This window comes from Syngnathoides biaculeatus, chromosome 4 (assembly GCF_019802595.1).
Source record: "Syngnathoides biaculeatus isolate LvHL_M chromosome 4, ASM1980259v1, whole genome shotgun sequence".
Classification (NCBI taxonomy): Eukaryota; Metazoa; Chordata; class Actinopteri; order Syngnathiformes; family Syngnathidae; genus Syngnathoides; species Syngnathoides biaculeatus.
The window spans coordinates 31,791,152-31,808,441 of NC_084643.1; the positions used below are offsets into that span (position 1 = coordinate 31,791,152).

General features: G+C 43.0%; 2 protein-coding genes across 4 annotated transcripts; one reads left to right on the top strand and one right to left on the bottom strand.

Moving 5' to 3' along the window:
• Positions 1–413: 413 nt before the first annotated feature.
• On the bottom strand, positions 414–8,592 carry LOC133498849 (zinc finger protein 888-like). Its single transcript, XM_061816045.1, has 5 exons — positions 8,333–8,592; positions 5,292–6,612; positions 5,161–5,233; positions 3,797–3,941; positions 414–2,522 (listed from the first exon to the last, which is right to left on the bottom strand). Exons 1-5 carry the CDS (start codon positions 8,427–8,429, stop codon positions 1,246–1,248), a joined length of 2,913 nt encoding a protein of 970 aa, XP_061672029.1. The 5' UTR covers positions 8,430–8,592; the 3' UTR covers positions 414–1,245.
• On the top strand, positions 3,872–16,497 carry LOC133498802 (zinc finger protein 570-like). Of its 3 annotated transcripts, none has more exons than XM_061815942.1 (5): positions 3,872–3,927; positions 8,599–8,672; positions 8,816–9,035; positions 10,427–10,797; positions 13,905–16,497. In XM_061815942.1, exons 4-5 carry the CDS (start codon positions 10,620–10,622, stop codon positions 14,804–14,806), a joined length of 1,080 nt encoding a protein of 359 aa, XP_061671926.1. In that variant the 5' UTR covers positions 3,872–3,927; positions 8,599–8,672; positions 8,816–9,035; positions 10,427–10,619; the 3' UTR covers positions 14,807–16,497. The 3 variants fall into 3 exon arrangements, with proteins under 3 accessions (XP_061671926.1, XP_061671927.1, XP_061671928.1); XM_061815943.1 differs by lacking the exon at positions 3,872–3,927 and adding an exon at positions 8,225–8,300; XM_061815944.1 differs by lacking the exons at positions 3,872–3,927; positions 8,599–8,672; positions 8,816–9,035 and having other exon boundaries at positions 10,320–10,797.
• The last annotated feature ends 793 nt before the right edge of the window (positions 16,498–17,290 follow it).

Genomic DNA, 17,290 nt, shown 5'->3' on the forward strand with positions numbered 1-17,290 from the left:
ACCACGATCTAGTTGATCTAGTAATATTTAAAGCCTTTTTTTAACCAAATGAAGAATAGCTGCAATTATTTCACAGGTTGAACGATATCATTACAAAACTTCTGAATGTTAACAATGAATGACTAATGACTAAGAACTACGGACATTGAAATGAGCATATTTGAAACGGTTTGTTAAAAAAATGTGAATGCAGCTCGTGGCTTTGTGTAGGATAAGAAATGAATATTTAAGAGTTGGGAAAAATATCATGAATGGGTGACAATCTTAATATCTGTCAATGGGTTGATTAATCAATAACTACTGGAAATCTATTATCATATTAACCGGCATATATTCTGATATCGATTGTTGAGTGGCATGAGTATCTCTGGGCTACTGCATCCCCCTCAATAAATAATAAATGTACAATAACTTCTTTTCCTTTCGGCTTGCCCCATAGTAACAATAAATATCAGATTTCTGTAGTCCATTATTAATCTTGGGTTGAATCAAAAAAAGACTTTTGCTGACATTTGCTTTGTAAAACTATGATTTTTAACAAAAACTTTATTCTGAGTGACTGTTTAGGTGTATTCACAGTAGTGTATCGGATTGCGAATGCAACAAAAACAACCGTGATAATAAAACATACAGTAGACGAATTAGGATAGAGTAAGTTTGAATGCATTAAAAATTAATTTATTGACTCTGGACTGGAATTCAGTAAAAGTAAGTTTCTTTCGGCTTGTCCCTTTCGGGGTCGCCACAGCGTGTCATCTCAGATGAACGCACATATGTTTGGCACAATTTTTACGCCGGATGCCCTTCCTGACGCAGTACATCAACATTATTGGTTGTCAGACTTTGGCGGTAAGTCGGATTCGTTTCCAGTAAGCATTGGATTCAACCATTTGTGTAGTCAGGACCAGCGAGACAGTTCTGCTGACCTAAACACATTCAGAAGCACTGACCTCCATTTACAATTTACAACGTATTAATTTATTAGCAACAATATATTGTATTCATGTCATGCCTTGTCTGTCTCCGAGAGGAAGCTCAAACAGGATGGGGCCGAAGAATGAGCCTTGAGGGACACCGTAGCAGGACAGACTCTGAAGACCAACCACAGAATCATGTACAGTATTTGATACAGTGCTATGAAGAAGTATTGTCCACCTTCTAAAATTCTTATATTTTTGTATAGTTCCCTCACTTTAATGTTTCTGAACATTAAACATTATTAGCGCAGATGTCGCCACACACTGATCAACTAAAGGGTTTTTCTGCCGCATGGGCCCGCGTGTGTATGACCATGTTGACTTTTTGAGTGAATCTTTTCCCGCACACAGAGCAACTGAAGGGCTTTTCTCCCGTGTGTGTTCTCATGTGTATGATCATGGTCGATTTGGCAGAGAACGTTTTACCACACGTTAAACAGCTAAAGGGTTTCTCTCCCGTGTGCCTTCTCATGTGTATTTCCAGATTTCCTTTTCGAGAGGACGTTGCGCCGCAAATTGAGCAACTGAAGGGTTTTTCTCCCGTGTGTATTTTCATGTGCGATACCATGTGATGCCTTAAAGAAAAGGTTTTGCCACAAGTTGAACAACTGAAGGGTTTTTCTCCCGTGTGTGTTCTCAAGTGCGATAGCAGACGATGCCTTTCGGAGAAGGTTTTACCACACGTCGAGCAAAGAAAGGCTTTTTCCCCCGTGTGCGTTCTCATGTGTTTTACCATGTTAAGTTCAAGCGCAAAATCTTTCCCGCACGATGGGCAACGAAAGGGTTTTTCTCCAGTGTGCGTTCTCATGTGAGATTCCAGCGTCTTCTTTTGAGAGAACGCCTTACCACAAAATGAGCAGCGAAAGGAAGTTTGACCCGTGTGTTTTTTCATGTGTGATTTCATGTATTCCTTTTGAGAGAATGTCTTATCGCAAGTTGAGCAACTAAAAGGTTTTTCTCCTGTGTGTATTTTCATGTGTCTAATCATGGGCCTGTTCTGTGCAAATTTTTTACCACAAACGGAGCAGCTGAAATATTCGCTCTGTGTGAGACATCTATTTTTTTTAGAGGTTTTCTTGCTAAGCGAGGGCTCCTTTTCAGAACATGTCGACTGCTTGTCGTCATCTTGACGGTCTGCATCGGTCCTGGAGCGTTCATCTATGTCATCGCTGTCTGACAGTGGGGCTAAGAGGTTGCCCAGTGGTCCTCCTCCACTCGGACTGTGATGCTGAATCTGTGAGGACTCAGGTGGTTCGTCTTCATCGTCTTTAAACTTCACAGAGACGACATTCAGCTGCAAATTCCTGACATCAGTCTGCTCCTCTTCCTGCTTAAAGTGAAGCTGCTCTGGATCTTCCTCTTCTTCTTTAACGTGGGGGGACTGCGGATCCTCTTCATCTTCACTCTTCACTGAGATGCCAGTCAGTGGCAACTTGCTAACATCAGCCTGGTTAGGGGGCTGTGAATTGTCCTGCCCTAAACTGGAGCCCCGACATTGCAACCGAGAGGCAAGATCGAATTGACGACCAATCAGCTGCTGGATACCTGCAAGACACAAGCAGCCCCGTACACAGTTTAGCTCACAAGGGTCAAATATACCATGTGATAGGGTATGACTGCTGAGATTTTTTATTGTTTTCGAAAAAATCAAACCAGTGGGCACAAATACATTGAATGTGAACATGAGGAGAAAATTAAGATTTCATCACAGTGAAACAATTTTCAACTGGGCAAAATATTATATAATTGCAAATGGTGTAATTCCTTAAATGTAAACAATGCCAGGAGACGGTCTCCAAATGTGGAGAAACTGCTGATAAAAAGAAGACAGCTTGATAGGTAGCCACAGTGGGTGTGCAGAACCTCTGGCATACACCTACTTGGCATTATGGTTAGTTCTAGTAGGTTCTTATGCGCCAGATAAATTTGCCCGTTTGATCGTCTGTTTTGCCTCGCACTTGTTTTGCCCCATAATTATTTCTGGTTTTGCCTTCGTCATACTATAGTCTTTTCCTGTGTAGATTAGACTGTTGTTATGTTTCTATTCAGTTCTCCGTTCTTGTGTAGTCCAGTAATTGATTCCTTTTTTTTTAAAAAAAAAATATGTATCTCCTTTCCAGTATTTAGGGGTTTTCTTTGCGGTAATTCTTCTCGTTATTTGTCTCTACTGCTGTTTTTTTTTCAATTGCTGCTCTTGCAACACCTCTAGTTGCAACTCTTTGCATTAGTGTTTTTGCTCTTTATCTGGTATGTTTTGATTAATGTCGTTCACGCCGTTCTTCTCCTTACGTAGATGTTGTGTTTGTAATGACTATCTTTGCTCACGTTTTTTGTGCACCCTTGGTTGAATAAATAATTATTTGCTCTGCTGGTTCCGCTTTGGGGTTCCAAGTTCTGGACAAGAGATCGCGTCATCTCATGCAATGATTTTCAAACTGATCTTTGAACTAAATCTCAGAACACACCGAGAAGCTAAATTACTACAAAGAATGGATACAGCTCTCAATTACAGTACAGGTAGGTACTTTCTGCCGATTTCCAGTTCTCCCAATTGCCATATCTATTACAACAATGATTCATAAACGTTTCAATTTTTTTTCATTGTGATCCATTAGAGGGTGATAAAGAATGGCCAATTACAATTACATACTGGAGGCAACTCCTTCAAAGCTGCCCGAATCTGAGCTTTGTTCTTTACAAGTCTCATCTGCTAGTCGACAAATCCCCCTTCACGTGCATTTAGTTGTGATTGTCCGAAGTGAAAGGTTGCTGTGCGTTTCCGTGACCACATTTGGAAGCCACGGCTGATGTGAACGGACCTCTGCTAAGCAACTGCGCCGTCTCAGCAGCTTCCTGCACTCGCTCGTTTTCCTCCCTGGCTCGGCAAACTTGCTTCTCCTGCGACGCCATCGTCCTTTCAAAGAGCACTTCGATTCCCCCGGCAGCGGTAGTAAGTTCCTCGGTCTAACCCATTCGTTTTATGTTTTTTTTGTTTTTTTATTGCGTTTTCCCCTCTCGAGTTTGGACTGTGGTGAGTTTTGTTCTTCTTTAGTTCGATCAATAGCGGGTGGAAGTCAGTGTTTGGTTAAACTACTGCCATCTAGTGTCTTGGAGTGCAGCTCTGTCTGACCCCGTGAGACAATTTGATTTCCACCTTGAATAAAAATGAATTCTCAAATCTAGCTGCTCAATATTGAGCGCGATGCTCATGGGAAACTTTTTCCTTTTTTAATCGTGGTTTTCTTTTCTCTTCTTTCTTTAAAAAAAAAACCCCTGTTCTGTTGCTGTACTAAAAATTCAGTTTTCTTTTATTATTTAATAACACAATGAAAAAAGTCAGCATGCATTCTTTTTACATAATAAATACAAAAAAATTAAAACTGAAGGCTTTTTCAGACTTCAAAGGGCCGCCATTTTGCGACAGTATGAACGGCAGCTCAAAAACAGCATGGGAAGAAAGATAGCTCCACGGATTAGAATCAAAATGGTCTTTAAAGCAAAGGGGGAAAAAATATGTAAAAAGAAAAATAGCTGTGCATGGAAGTTTTTTTTAATTATTATTTTTGGTTTATGGACAATGTGTACATGTGAAGGAACAGGACAGGAACAGAATTTTACACCTGATTTAGCAGGTAGCTAATTTCCACTTATCCATCCATTTTCTTTGCCGCTTATCCTCACAAGGGTCCCGGGGACTGCTGGAGCCTATCCCAACTGTCAATAGGCGGGAGGCGGGGTACACCTTGAACTGGTTGCCAGCTAATCACAGGGCACATGGAGACAGATAGCAGTCGCACTCCCAATCACACTTTTAGGGGCAATTTGGAGTGTCCAATTAATGTTGCATGTTTTTGGGATGTGGGAGGAAACCGGAGTGCAGCGGAGGAAACCCAGGCAGGCACACAAACTCCACACGGGCGGGTCCGGGATTGAACCCGGGACCTCAGAACTGTGAGGCTAACGCTTTACCAGCTGATCCACCGTGCCGCCCATTTATGATATATGACTAAGAAATTTAGAACAGATTGTCACAAAAATCACGGAAGACGATTTGCCACCACGGGCCACGTAAAATCATGTGCCGGGCCAGATCTGGCCCCCGGGCCTTGTGTTTGACACCTGTGCTCTAAACACAAAGTAGTGCTTCAGTTTCTCCGTAAAGCCCCAAGCACATCACAAACACCCAAAACACACTGAAAGACTCCAATGAATCATCTTTACAGGCGATTTGTCGTTTACCGCGTGATTCATCATCTCTTCGGAATACAATTCAATAAAAACGAGATATGGCGTGATTGGGACGTAAAACATTACTGTAACACGTTCTCAGTGTTGTGCTTGCGCATATGTGCAGTCAAATGGGTCCTCCGAGCGTAGCTTTTCCCACACACCGAGCAACTGACGGATTTCTCCTTTGTGTGTGTTCTCGTGTGCGCCACCAGGGACGATTTATGCGAGAACGCGCGATCGCACGAGGAGCAACTGAAAGGTTTTTCTCCCGTGTGCGTCATCATGTGGGCCACCATGGACGTCCTGTAAGAGAACGTTCGGTCGCACAGCGAGCACCGGATCGGTTTTTCTCCCGTGTGTATCCTCATGTGTACCGCCATCTTTGTGTTCAACGAGAACATTTTTCCACACACCAAACAACTGTGGGGTTTTTCCCCTGTATGTGTTTTCAAATGGGACACCAGATTGCTCCTTTGCGAGAAGGCTTTCCCGCAAGACGGGCAACTGAAGGGTTTTTCTCCCGTGTGGGTTCTCATGTGTGACACCATGCTCGAGCTGTGACTAAAACTTTTGCCGCAAACGGAGCAACAAAAGGGCTTTTCTCCTGTGTGGATTCTCATGTGGGACACCACGCCTGCGTTATTAATGAATCTTTTACCACAAACTAAACAACTAAAGGTTTTTTCTCCTGTGTGTCTTTTCACGTGTTTGTTTTTTTCCGAGATGGTATTGAACCCTTTACCGCAAACCGAGCAACAAGGTTTTTCGCCCATGTGTTTTCTCGCGTGTCTGAGCAAAACGGACTCATGAACGAATCCTTTATTACAAACCGAGCAGCGATGAGGTTTTTCTCTCATCTGCGTCGTCGCTTGTCCAGTGGTATGTTCTTCAAGAGCCGAAACGGTGTCCCTTAAACCTTTTTCACTTGGGTCCGTATTGCTCCTCAAAGTTTCTATGTCGTCGGTGTCTAACAGCGGGGTCGAGAGGCGCTCCGGCGGTGGTCCTCCGCACTGGTCTCCACTTGGACTGTGAAGTTGACGTGGTGACCGCTCCAGTGGTTCTTCTTCAACGTTGTCACTCTTCATCGACACGGGTTTCAGTGGCAACTTGGTGATGTCGGTCTCCTCCTCTTCCTTCTTAATGTGTGACTGCTCCGGAACGTCCTCTTCTTCTTTAATCCGAAGGACCTGTGCCCCGTCGTCTTCTTCTTTAATATGTGAGGGTTGTGGATCCTCCGCTTCTTCTTTAATGCAGTGATGTGGACCCCTGCTGTCATCTTCAACACCTGAAAGTTGTGTTTCTGGCACTTCCCTTTTAAAACAGGGGGCCTGCGGACCCTCTTCTTGCTCTTCAAAGTCAAATGTCCCCGGTTGTTCCTGCGCAAAAGTGGAGCCCCCCCACACGTCTGCAGGACACAAGCAACACAAACACAGTTTAACTCATCTGGGGTGGGCAAACTACAGCCCTCGGGCCACATCCAGCCATTTGACATTCTCAATCGGGTGTGACGGTCTGTGCGCTCCCCCGGGCTGCAAAGTCTCTTTGTAATTAACGCGCATGCGCGTATATTTTGTAAACTTCCGGCCAGTCTGAAACATCCCCATCCATGCTTCAACATGTGCCATTCTACAACTTGTGGCCGAGTGTTCATGTTCGCGATGGACGTCTCACAAAGACAAACACAGCGAACGTACACATACGTCTATACCTTTTTATCAACTTTTGTTTTAAAGGGGAAATCCAGTGCGTTGCATTAACAGTGTATCCAATAAGTCATGTAATATGTAACCTATTTTGACAATGTGACGTTAAATCCTCTCTAATTTAACAGTGTTTTGAGAAGATTTTTGTCGACAATTACGAATTTTCAGGGGTGCTGCCCTTTTTGCGAGTCACATGACCTACGTGCGCGGATGTGACATGTACCGTGCCGCACCAAAGGCTCAATTACATGGGACACCATTTATGCCCAGCGCCGATTTCTCATATTTATCCTCATCTGATGAAGAAATAGCAGTATCGGTTGATCGGGAAGATGGAGGAATACTTCCATACAGATTTGAACCTGTGGCTATAATTATTGTTGAATATTTGGACGGTTGTTCGGGTGCAATGACGCGGAGTCTGACTACTCGGAGGCCTGTGTGCGACCTAAGGGCGTAAACAAAGGCCCCCAGGAGCTCAGGCCAGCAGCCGCGGATAGTTCTTCGGATGGGAATGACACGGAGTCTGACAAGCGAGCTCCGGCGGCGAAGGCCTTTAGCCGAGCTTCGGTGGCGGCGGAGGCCTTTAGCCTAGCTTCGGTGGCGGCGGAGGCCTTTAGCCTAGCTTCGACATTCGACTCGCGAAAATGGCAGCGCCCCTGAAAATTCGTAACTGTCGATAAAAATCTTCTCCAAACAGTATTAAGGATTTAATATTATATTGTCAAAATAGGGTATATCTGACATGACCTATTGGATACACTGTTCATACAAGGCACTGGATTTCCCCTTTAAGGTTAGGTTAGGTTAGGTTAGGGTTATGGTTAGGTTATAACGTATGTTCGATCCCTCTATGTAGAAGAAGGGGAACTATGAGACCTGGGGATTTCCCAGTAAGCGTGTGCCGCGTACCCATTGTTCCCCTGTTAGTAACGCATGCGCATTCATCACAAGGAGACTTTTCAGCACGGGGGAGCGCTCAGACCGTCACACCTGGCTCGCCAGAGATTGGTTGAGAATTTCCCAAATCATACCAACTTCATGACAACGTTCATTATTTGAGTTTGATTTTTAACCTTATGATAATGCTCAATTGTGCAAAGTCAGTGCTTCAAACTCAGTTCAGTTCTGAACACAGCCACATGACTGGTTATGAAAACATAAGCACACGTAAGTAAGTAACTACATTAAAATAGTACACTTCTATACTTTATTGATACAGTGGTTTAAAATGCTACACAGTGTTTTATTAGACACGTTATAAAGACACCTGGGACCTGGTCTGTGCAACGTCATATGCTCAAGTAGTTCAACGTTACTGTGCCGCGACTACATTTTGAAGACACGCAAATCCTGCAAACTAAGATAAAAGCAGAGCTCCATGGTGAAGGTGAATACGTTAAAGCCGGCTTGTGTACAAACCTCCGATGCGTAACACCGCCAGAGTAGCTCGCCCATCTCGTATTTGCTCGTCCTTTCCTCTCGTTCCACAGACATCAGCCTGCTCATGTGACGCCATTGTTTGATTCACCCCCCCCCCCCAAAAAAAAACACCTCGATTCTGGCCTTACCAACTCTTTTGACCTTTCTAATTTTAACGTTTTCCCTCTTTTTGCCCTTTTGGGCCTCGTCTCTTTCCTAACCTTCGCGTTTTCTTTATTCTTGTTGTTGTTTTGTTTTATTTGAAGGGTCGTCGGCCAACTAGTATACACTATCGCCACCTACTGGACTGGAAGAGGAGCGTCTCTTAGTGTCGCATACGGTACTTCCACTTTATTATGGATACCTTGTAGATTTTTCAAACTGGAATATATACTATAATTATAGTCTGATAACGTGTGTCATTATGTAGTTAAGACTTTTTTTCTGCATTTTTCTTTTCTTCCCTGCGCATTTACACTCCAGTCCAATTGATGGTGGTACAGCGTTATTGAAGTTCCCCAACGACCAATAAACTTTACAGAAGAAAATTACAGCCAATAGTGCCGTACTGATCTTTAAAAAAATACTTTATGGCTCACTGGCCACCAAAACTGAAGTCGCCATCCGCCATCTTGATACTCCCAAAACAACCGTGCCGAGCTGTGCAGCGACAGCAGCTTGGCTGTGACAAAACAGTCCACAGGTAAATTAGAAAGATTTACATTGACACTGTTAAAGTTTTTACAGTGTTTTTTTCTGATGATCTTATTTCACTTCAACAAAGTTTTGTTTACAGTTGTTGTTGTTTACTGTTCACTCTCTGCGTCACCTTTATAGGCCGACTTTTTTTTTTTTTTTTGCGAAAAAGCGATGTAGATATTTTCTCAAAGTACATTAGGGGATGAGTAAGAAAACACTTTTTCCATGAAATTTTAATGAATTTCATAATACAAAACTCTGCAAATTGAATTTGAATTTCAAATGCAAGGAAATAAGTTTAAATTTTCTGTCTGAAATAGGACGTCGCAGAGACAACAAATGAACAATGTGTTTAGCATGTATTTTCCCATTGTGAGTCCTTATTTCTCAAAAAAATATATAACTGATTGACTTAAAATTTAATAATTTATGACGAAAAATTGCTTAGTTTTTTTTTTTGCTATTTTATGATGATATTGCTTCACAGCGTATTTTGGTAAAAGTTAACATGTCACGGAAATCGGGCCCTAGGTAATATGCAAGGTTTCTTGGTAGTCATGGTGTTATGTTTTTCCTTTGTACTGATCTTTTTTGGGCTTACCAAGTCGATTAAAAATCCTTCATGTTACCAGAACGTCATTAACAGTACTGCCGTGTGATTTGCGATTTGTTGTTACTCACTTCGGCGAATGGCCAATGAGCAGCCACCAATAACGTAGAATTAAAAACTTTGCATCCATCATTGCTTCCGCCATGGTCACCAGTTTCAGATTTCTGTTCAGAGCAATAAGTTTAGTCAACTTCATTGATATGGAAAATGATGCGATGAATATATAAACTAATTATGAAGGTTAAGATGAAATACACCAGTGAAAAGTTACTTATCTGCACTGTTTTAACAACCAAAAGCGTAACAAATAAGCTAAACCTAACATGTTCCAATTAAATTCGATGTTATTATGTTTCACAATGTACAATTGTAAGGATGTCAAAGTACGTCAACTTTCACGTGAAATAGTACCCAAAGCAATGTTTGCCAAGGCCGGAAGTTGTAGCCGAATTACCATGTGGGAGGGGTGAAAGTTTTTATTTACGTCATTGGAAGGGACTGAAGAAAAGGTGATTCGTTCAGTCAAGGCGATATGAGAAGATGATTAGAGCCGAGACAAGTTAGTCGCTCTCACTAGTGGTGGTGGTGGGGGGGGGGGTGTCAACAATACGCTTCCGTATGAAATAGAGGGAGGCTAACAGATGAATTAAAAATGGTGGGATTCCAGTATTTAATCTTAGAAACGTGTTCAACAATGAATAAATTGAGATCAACGCTTTTTTTTCCAGTTTTTTTAAATGAAACATTTAGACTCAATTTATTTGGTCTTTTATTTCCCTCCCCAGTACTGTATACTCCAGGACAGTAGATGGCGGTAATGCGTCTTTAAAGTTTATTTTGATGCCACCCGCCAAGGAAGAAGAAAACGAAGAAGCTGCAGAAGAAGAGTTGGCGTGCATTTAGCAAGTCGCTGCTAATTTCAAGGAAAGAGACACAAAGGAGTTGCACAGCGTCGTTTTTGCAACACTTCGAGGCAAAATGTTGAAAGATTTGGTGAGGAATCGACTCATTGCAGCCGCGGAGGAAATCTTCGGGCTGTTCGAAGGAGCGATAGCGACGTACGAAGAGCAACTTCGTCAAGCGAGGGAGGAAACCGAGCGGCAACGACGACAACTGGAAGCTGTTTGCAAGACTCAAATTGTTATACGCATGGAAGGTTTGTACTCGAGATTTGCAACATTTTATTGATATAACAAGGGTGCGGAACCTTTAAGATGAATCGGGGCTGCCTTTGGCACAAAAAAAAAACGCAAGGCGGTGAATGTTAGAAGTAAGCCACGTGAACAACACGTTTTCTCAAACATTCTTTGTTCACGAAGTCATTTGCTGTGTATTTGAGTCGTCCCAAACCACCACTCCATGCAAAAATTCAATTCACCCGCAAAAAAAGTTACATAAATTTTATCATGTAAATATTACCTGAGGTAAAAAAAAATGTAACTAGCCAGAGAGTGTGCAAACTCGGTTGATGCCTCTCATCTTCTCACTGGCCGCTGTTGGAAGTCCACGAAGAAGACGGCAAATTATAAATAATTGCCTCCAGTACGACGTTGTTACCTGGTTCAACAAAAGAAATCAAAGTTAAACGTGGGGGGCATCACCCCGCCACTTCGTTTCGCAGCTACCATGACTATATCGATGAGATCTGCAACTGTTGAACATTTTACTATTCGAATACCCTTCTAAAAATGTATTGACTCATCGATTATTCGTTATCATCAAGGAACTACAGGCAGTAATTACGGTGTATATATTTTTTTTTCATCACATTTGTGTTTTGTGCCGTGAGATTTTACAATTCTATTCCTTTGCACCATAGAGGTTGGAAATCAGCGGCATCACCATGGAGAAACGGAATGGAAGATTTTATTGCCATTTTCTGAAATTGTGCAAATGTGAAAGAAAGTTTGTCTTATACATTGATCCGGGCATTGCCTGTTGTCTCAGTTTTTTTGTTTTTTAGTAACTATTTGTTGTCACATAGTTTAAGTAGTACGTCAAAAGCGGCAAAAGACAAAAAATAAACTTTTGGAATCCAATATACTGGACGGGATGGCGTCAAGCCTTTTTTTTTTTTTGCTGGGCCGATTAATGACTTCTTTGATTAGATCGTGAAATTATGACGACATAGACCACAGGTGTCAAACTAAAGGCCCGGGGGCCAGATCTGGACAGTCATATGACTGTGTGGCCAACGAAGGCAAATTATGAGTATCAATTTATGTAATTTGTACTAAAATCTGTCCCAAAATTCCAAATTGTCATGTCCTAAATGATCAATTTGAGATATTGCAAGCATTATTGTGTGCCCAAACATCAGCAGTAGTTAAAAAACTCACGACCCTTGATTTCTGATTCCAAATCTAGCTCATAAATTTCATGCGTAAATATGATGACGTGAAATAGTTTCATAGTTTCAGTCATAACGACCTGAGTAAAATCGTAACTACAATGTGGCCCCTGACAAAAATGAGTTAGACACCCCTGTTTTTGAGTGATGTCTCACACCTTCCGATTTAGAACCCGGGAGCCATTTTGGTTTGATGAATTCATGTAAACAAACCGTAACTAAGCAGGAATCATTTCAGAAAGGGTTATGAATGGGGGCGCACTGCTATGTTCTCGGTTGCACAAACGGGCGTTGTAAAGCATCTTTTTTTCGGCTGCCAGCTGTGATCAAGAACCAGTGCGAGAAAACGGAGAAGTTAGCAGCCAAACAGTATTAACAGAGCTGATTTCGCAGCCAAGCACAATACTCGTTTGTGAATGCAATGCATGTCTCCAAAATCTGTATTTTCTGTTTTATTCTAAGTTTGCAAAAACGAGTTACCGCACCGCTAGCTGTTTCGTGAGTAGAGTTAAAAATGTGGAAGTGGATAGAAAGGTGAAGGGGCTCCACTTGGGACTTATCCTGGCCGAACCTCTCTCTCTCTCTCCCTCTTGCTAACAAAAACGAAAATAATAATCCACTCTTCTTTCGTTGGTATAATCAACATCATTTAACACAACGCTGACCATAATCACGCGGTACATATTGAAATTGCATTGTGCGGTACACAAACCTTAGCAGTGTGCTTCCAATGGATACCGCCGCATGACGAGCCCAGCCATTGATGAATCGGTTGTAGGCCTCCAGACCTTTGTAATTCTTTAGTTGGTCCCTTCCCGAGAAGAGGAGATAGTTGATGATGTCTGGATAGATTACCAACGCCCACATTTGTGTGCTCCATTTTTGGTTTCTCCAAGGCATATGGGTGGATGTTGTCGATCAAAGCGCACTTCTTGTCGTAACGGTTTCTTGAAACAACATCTAAAGAGCACCGATAACTTTCCAAAGACTTTTTGGCCATCGTGCCTCACTTTTAACAGTCGTACGAACATTTGTGTAACTCCGATCTGTATGCAAAAGCATTACATTGCACAGCGCATCAGTAGAGTGAAGCACCCCTGATTTACAGATTACGTCCCCCTGGCTCCCAACTACTGTTTTTTTTTTTTTTTTAAAGTAACTGTATACACACCTGTCATTTGGAACCCACAAAGTTCTCGTCCTTTGCACCTGTCCAATCCATTTTCCACGACGAACCGGGTCTCTTAACTCATGAAGGGTAAATCCATCCTCCCGAGTGTTTGAGCAATATCCAGCAATACGACGAGCCGGCATTTTGGCTAACACGAAGGAACAACGAGCTACCTTCCAGCAAGTAAAACTAGTATAAACGGACCGCTTGTGTGTGCTACTGCCCTGTACGTCACTTCCTTCTTCTCGAAAACAAATCTCTCGAGAGGATTTTCATGGCAGGAGTTACAAAAAGCCGTATATGTGAAAATCATGTTTTGTGGTGGGGAAAAAAAACCGAGTGGGTCCATACTGGCCGCCATTTTTTCCATTAACATACTAAGAATCATGCATTTCATGACACTGGACCTTTAATTATCGCAGCCATGCATATCTCTTTTATATTGGAATTAAAAGTGCAGGGTAAAGATCTCTCATGAGCTCTCGGTGGCATATTGGAATGGAAGTGCATTAAAATATGTAATAACCAGGACAGGTAACGGGCACCTCCAACGTTATGTCAAACTTGACGTGCAAGACTTCATTATGTCATTCTCGTTCCACGTTTCAAACTAAAACAAATTGCATAATGCACAAATCTTACAATGTCACTCAGCAGAGGAACAGATGCGCTAAATCGCTATATCGGATAGCTCCATGTTGTACCGTATCGTATGTGACTAACTTGTGTTTGTGTCCTGCAGATGTGCAGCAGGTGATTGGCCGTCACGTGGAATTTAGTCCTCAGTTGGAGTGGGGGAGCTCCAGTTCGGAGCCGCAGGATCCGCAGCCCTCCTTCGTGAAAGAGGAAACACTACAACCCCTCTTCGTTAAAGAGGAAAAGGAGGCTGCGCAGCCCAAGCGTGTCCAAGAGGAAGTTGAGGAAGTGGAGGACGTCGATGTCATAAAAATAGCGCTGAACGGTACTACCACACTACCCGTGGAGGGGGAAAACGAGACACCCGAGGTTCAGCTTCAAAGTCCAAGCGGAGACCAGTGCGGAGGACCACCGCCGGACAACCTTTTAGCGCCGCTGTCGGACAGCGACGACGTCGAAGAAATGTCGGAGAGCGAGACAGACCGCGAAAGTGACGACAAGCGGTCGGCATCCTCCGAAAGGGAGACGGCGCCGAACAAGAAAACCCGGGCGCCGCGGAGTCGGCACGCTCCCAAAGAACGTTACGGCTGCTCGACCTGCAGTAAAACGTTCAACACGAAGAAGATGTTGAGGAAGCACATGAGAACGCACATAGGCAAAAAAAGCTTCCGTTGCTCCGCGTGCGGGAAGCTGTTCTCGAAGAAAGCCAATGTGGTTCTACACATGAAAACTCACGCGGGGGAAAAGCCTTTCAGTTGTCCGATTTGCGATAAGAAGTTCACTCTTAAGCAAGAAAAGCTCGCACACGTGAAAACACACTCAGAAGGAAAATCTTTCACTTGTCCAACGTGCCGGAAAACCTTCTCCCAAAACGGCCATCTTGTTTCACACATGAGAACGCACGCGGGAGACACGATGTACAGCTGCTCGATGTGCGACAGGGCGTTCTCTCAGAAGGCGTCCCTGGTCAGACACGTGAAAGCGCACGCCGCAAAGAAAACTTTGTAGTCGACGGACCGGAGCTGAAACGTATTCGTTGTTTACTGGGAATGAACGAGAGTCCCTACGCGAGAAAAACTCAACATGTCTGGACATGTAAATGAAGGAGAGGAAAATTTGTAGTTCTGCACAATAGTGTGGCATTAGAAGCAGACCAATTGTTTTAAATCATTTTGTTTTTTGTTTTTTACTACAAGTACTACTTTTAGGCTGTTGTACAGACACAAAGATAATTGACCCCTCCGTACAGGGCACTTGACCACGCCTCCTGAAGTGACGTCACGCCACGTGCGCTGACGTCAGACAAACAATTAGCAAAAATGGAGGGGCAGCAAGAAAAGAATAGAGCGAAACTGTCCGATTTACCGGCTGATTTCTCACTCACATTCTGAGCTAACAGTGAAATATCGTTGAAAAGCAGACAGCAGGGCTTCAAGGATTTCAGCGAGGGGTATTTCAATTGTATTTACATGCATAGACGGAGAAACCATTGATGATAGCGCGAGATCTTTCCAGAGTCAGAGGAAGACCGAGAAGCCACATAATATAATATATTATAACCCAAAGAAAAATTCGTCATTGACAGTTTCCTATTTTCGCGTTACCTATCACACTTGTGTGCAGAATCTGTACGTGTATCTGTATAGCCGTTTGTCAACCACCGTATGAAGGAAAAGAAGGCGAGGCTTGATTTACGAGTTGTTTCTCTCGTTTCCTTTGTGTAACGTCACGCGCTCCCCTCAATAATTATTCTTGAATTAGTGCCGAACCTACGCAAGTCACAACCGAGTACGACAATCACCACTTTAGTGTCCTCAAACATCCTTCCTTCAGTCTTGGTGTCTCGGTGCACGTTAAAGGCTTTTAGGACTGCTAGTCCGGTTTAGCTTAGCTCACCGCCATCAAAGAGACACGTTTGTGCAGTCAGATCATCGCAAAATATCGCTCAACACAGATCAAGTGTGTCAATCATTCACACGTAGCTATGTTATGCAAGCGAAGAACTGCTAATTCATTTATATGAGACATGTATTGAAAATCAAATATAGGGCTGACCTTCGTGCAAACATATCTGTTCCGGTTGATGGATTCAGTTGATCATGCGGTCTTCCACAAAGTTTGGTCCATCGAAGACATTTTTCGTACTGGGTCTTCGGTTTTGGAAAGGGTACGAATCGTACGCCACCAACTAGCGTTTCAGGATACCTGTCGTCACTGTTACAAAGTCCGTGACTACACCTCTTAACCATATCTATTGTTAAAGAACCCAAATACGTGATAAAACGCTAACAAAAGCGATACTGGACCATGCAACGTTGTCTGAGGGAACGGCGGGTGCAAAAAAGGGGGGCGTGGTTTATGCAGATCTCTGGGCTCTGATTGGTCAGTGACGCGGATGACGCAATTTCTACAGAGGGGTCAATTGGCTTGTTTTTGTGGTGTTCGTTTTCACCAAGGAAGCATGAAAATTTGACGTGGAAATTGTTGGTGGAACGTGGTTTTACTTTTGGTGTACATATTTGACGTTTGTAAAAAATTAAGAAAAGGGTTTGAAGTTCTTTGCTCGATGGACTTCTATTTTCTAAACCCTTGTTGTCTCCGTGTTTCTACTGTGAAGGTCACCATGTGGCTTTATATGTACAGATTCAAAATGAGAAATTTGGATGTATTTGTTGTCAATTAAAAAAAAGAGAGTACAATATTTCGCTCATTTTGTTGTTTGCCGACCACCGTTTAGAGAGCGAGGAGGGGGGGGGGGCTTAGTTCAATCGTCGTTCACTGTGGTCGTTGAGCAAATTACACAAACGCCAATGTTGAAGTATTTGGTAAATGAGCGACTCGTGGCTGCTCTTGACGAAATCTCCGGACTGTTTGAAGCAGGATAGCGGCATACGAGGAAGAATTTGGCCGACGCCTGAAAGCTGTATGGAAGTCTCAGGTTGGCTAAACGTCACAGAACACTGAGGGACGGCCAAACTCGTAAGTAGAGAGTTTGGAAAAGGGGAATTTCCTAACTAAATCATCATACAAAACAGATAATGGAATATCAAAGTTGATTAAAATTGTAGAACTGGGATTAAACCTTTGAACGAATGTAGGGTGTTTGTATGAACTATAATCCAGCTCTTACGTATCTGTAGACCGTTTTGTGGACTTAATTTTCCACAGTCAAATTAGTTGAAATCAAAGTCTAAACGTTAAGGTTTTTGGGACAAAAATGTTTCTGGCCAACATTTTAATATCTACACCGTGAACTGGGTGCCAGCCAATCACAGTGCACATGGAAGACAGACAGTCGCACTTCCGGGGAGAACACGCAAACTCCACACAGGCATGGCTGGGATTTGAACCATGAGCCTCAGAACTGTGAGGCCAACGCATTGCAACTGCCTCACCGCTTATCCTCACTAGGGTCGCAGGCAGTGTTAAAGAAGAAAAGGAAGTTTCACAGACTTGTTGAAGAGGAGGATCCTTGGCTAGCTCCACTGTGAC

Bases quoted from the DNA above. Each gene is read 5' to 3' on its own strand.
- LOC133498849 (XM_061816045.1), bottom strand. From the start codon at position 8,429: ATGGCGTCACATGAGCAGGCTGATGTCTGTGGAACGAGAGGAAAGGAC. The intron at 6,613-8,332 runs GTTTGTACACAA...TGTGTCCTGCAG, and splicing joins GGCGGTGTTACGCATCGGAG to ACGTGTGGGGGGGCTCCACT. The intron at 5,234-5,291 runs GTAATGTTTTAC...TGTATTCCGAAG, and splicing joins AACACTGAGAACGTGTTACA to AGATGATGAATCACGCGGTA.
- LOC133498802 (XM_061815942.1), top strand. From the start codon at position 10,620: ATGTTGAAAGATTTGGTGAGGAATCGACTCATTGCAGCCGCGGAGGAA. The intron at 10,798-13,904 runs GTTTGTACTCGA...TGTGTCCTGCAG, and splicing joins AATTGTTATACGCATGGAAG to ATGTGCAGCAGGTGATTGGC.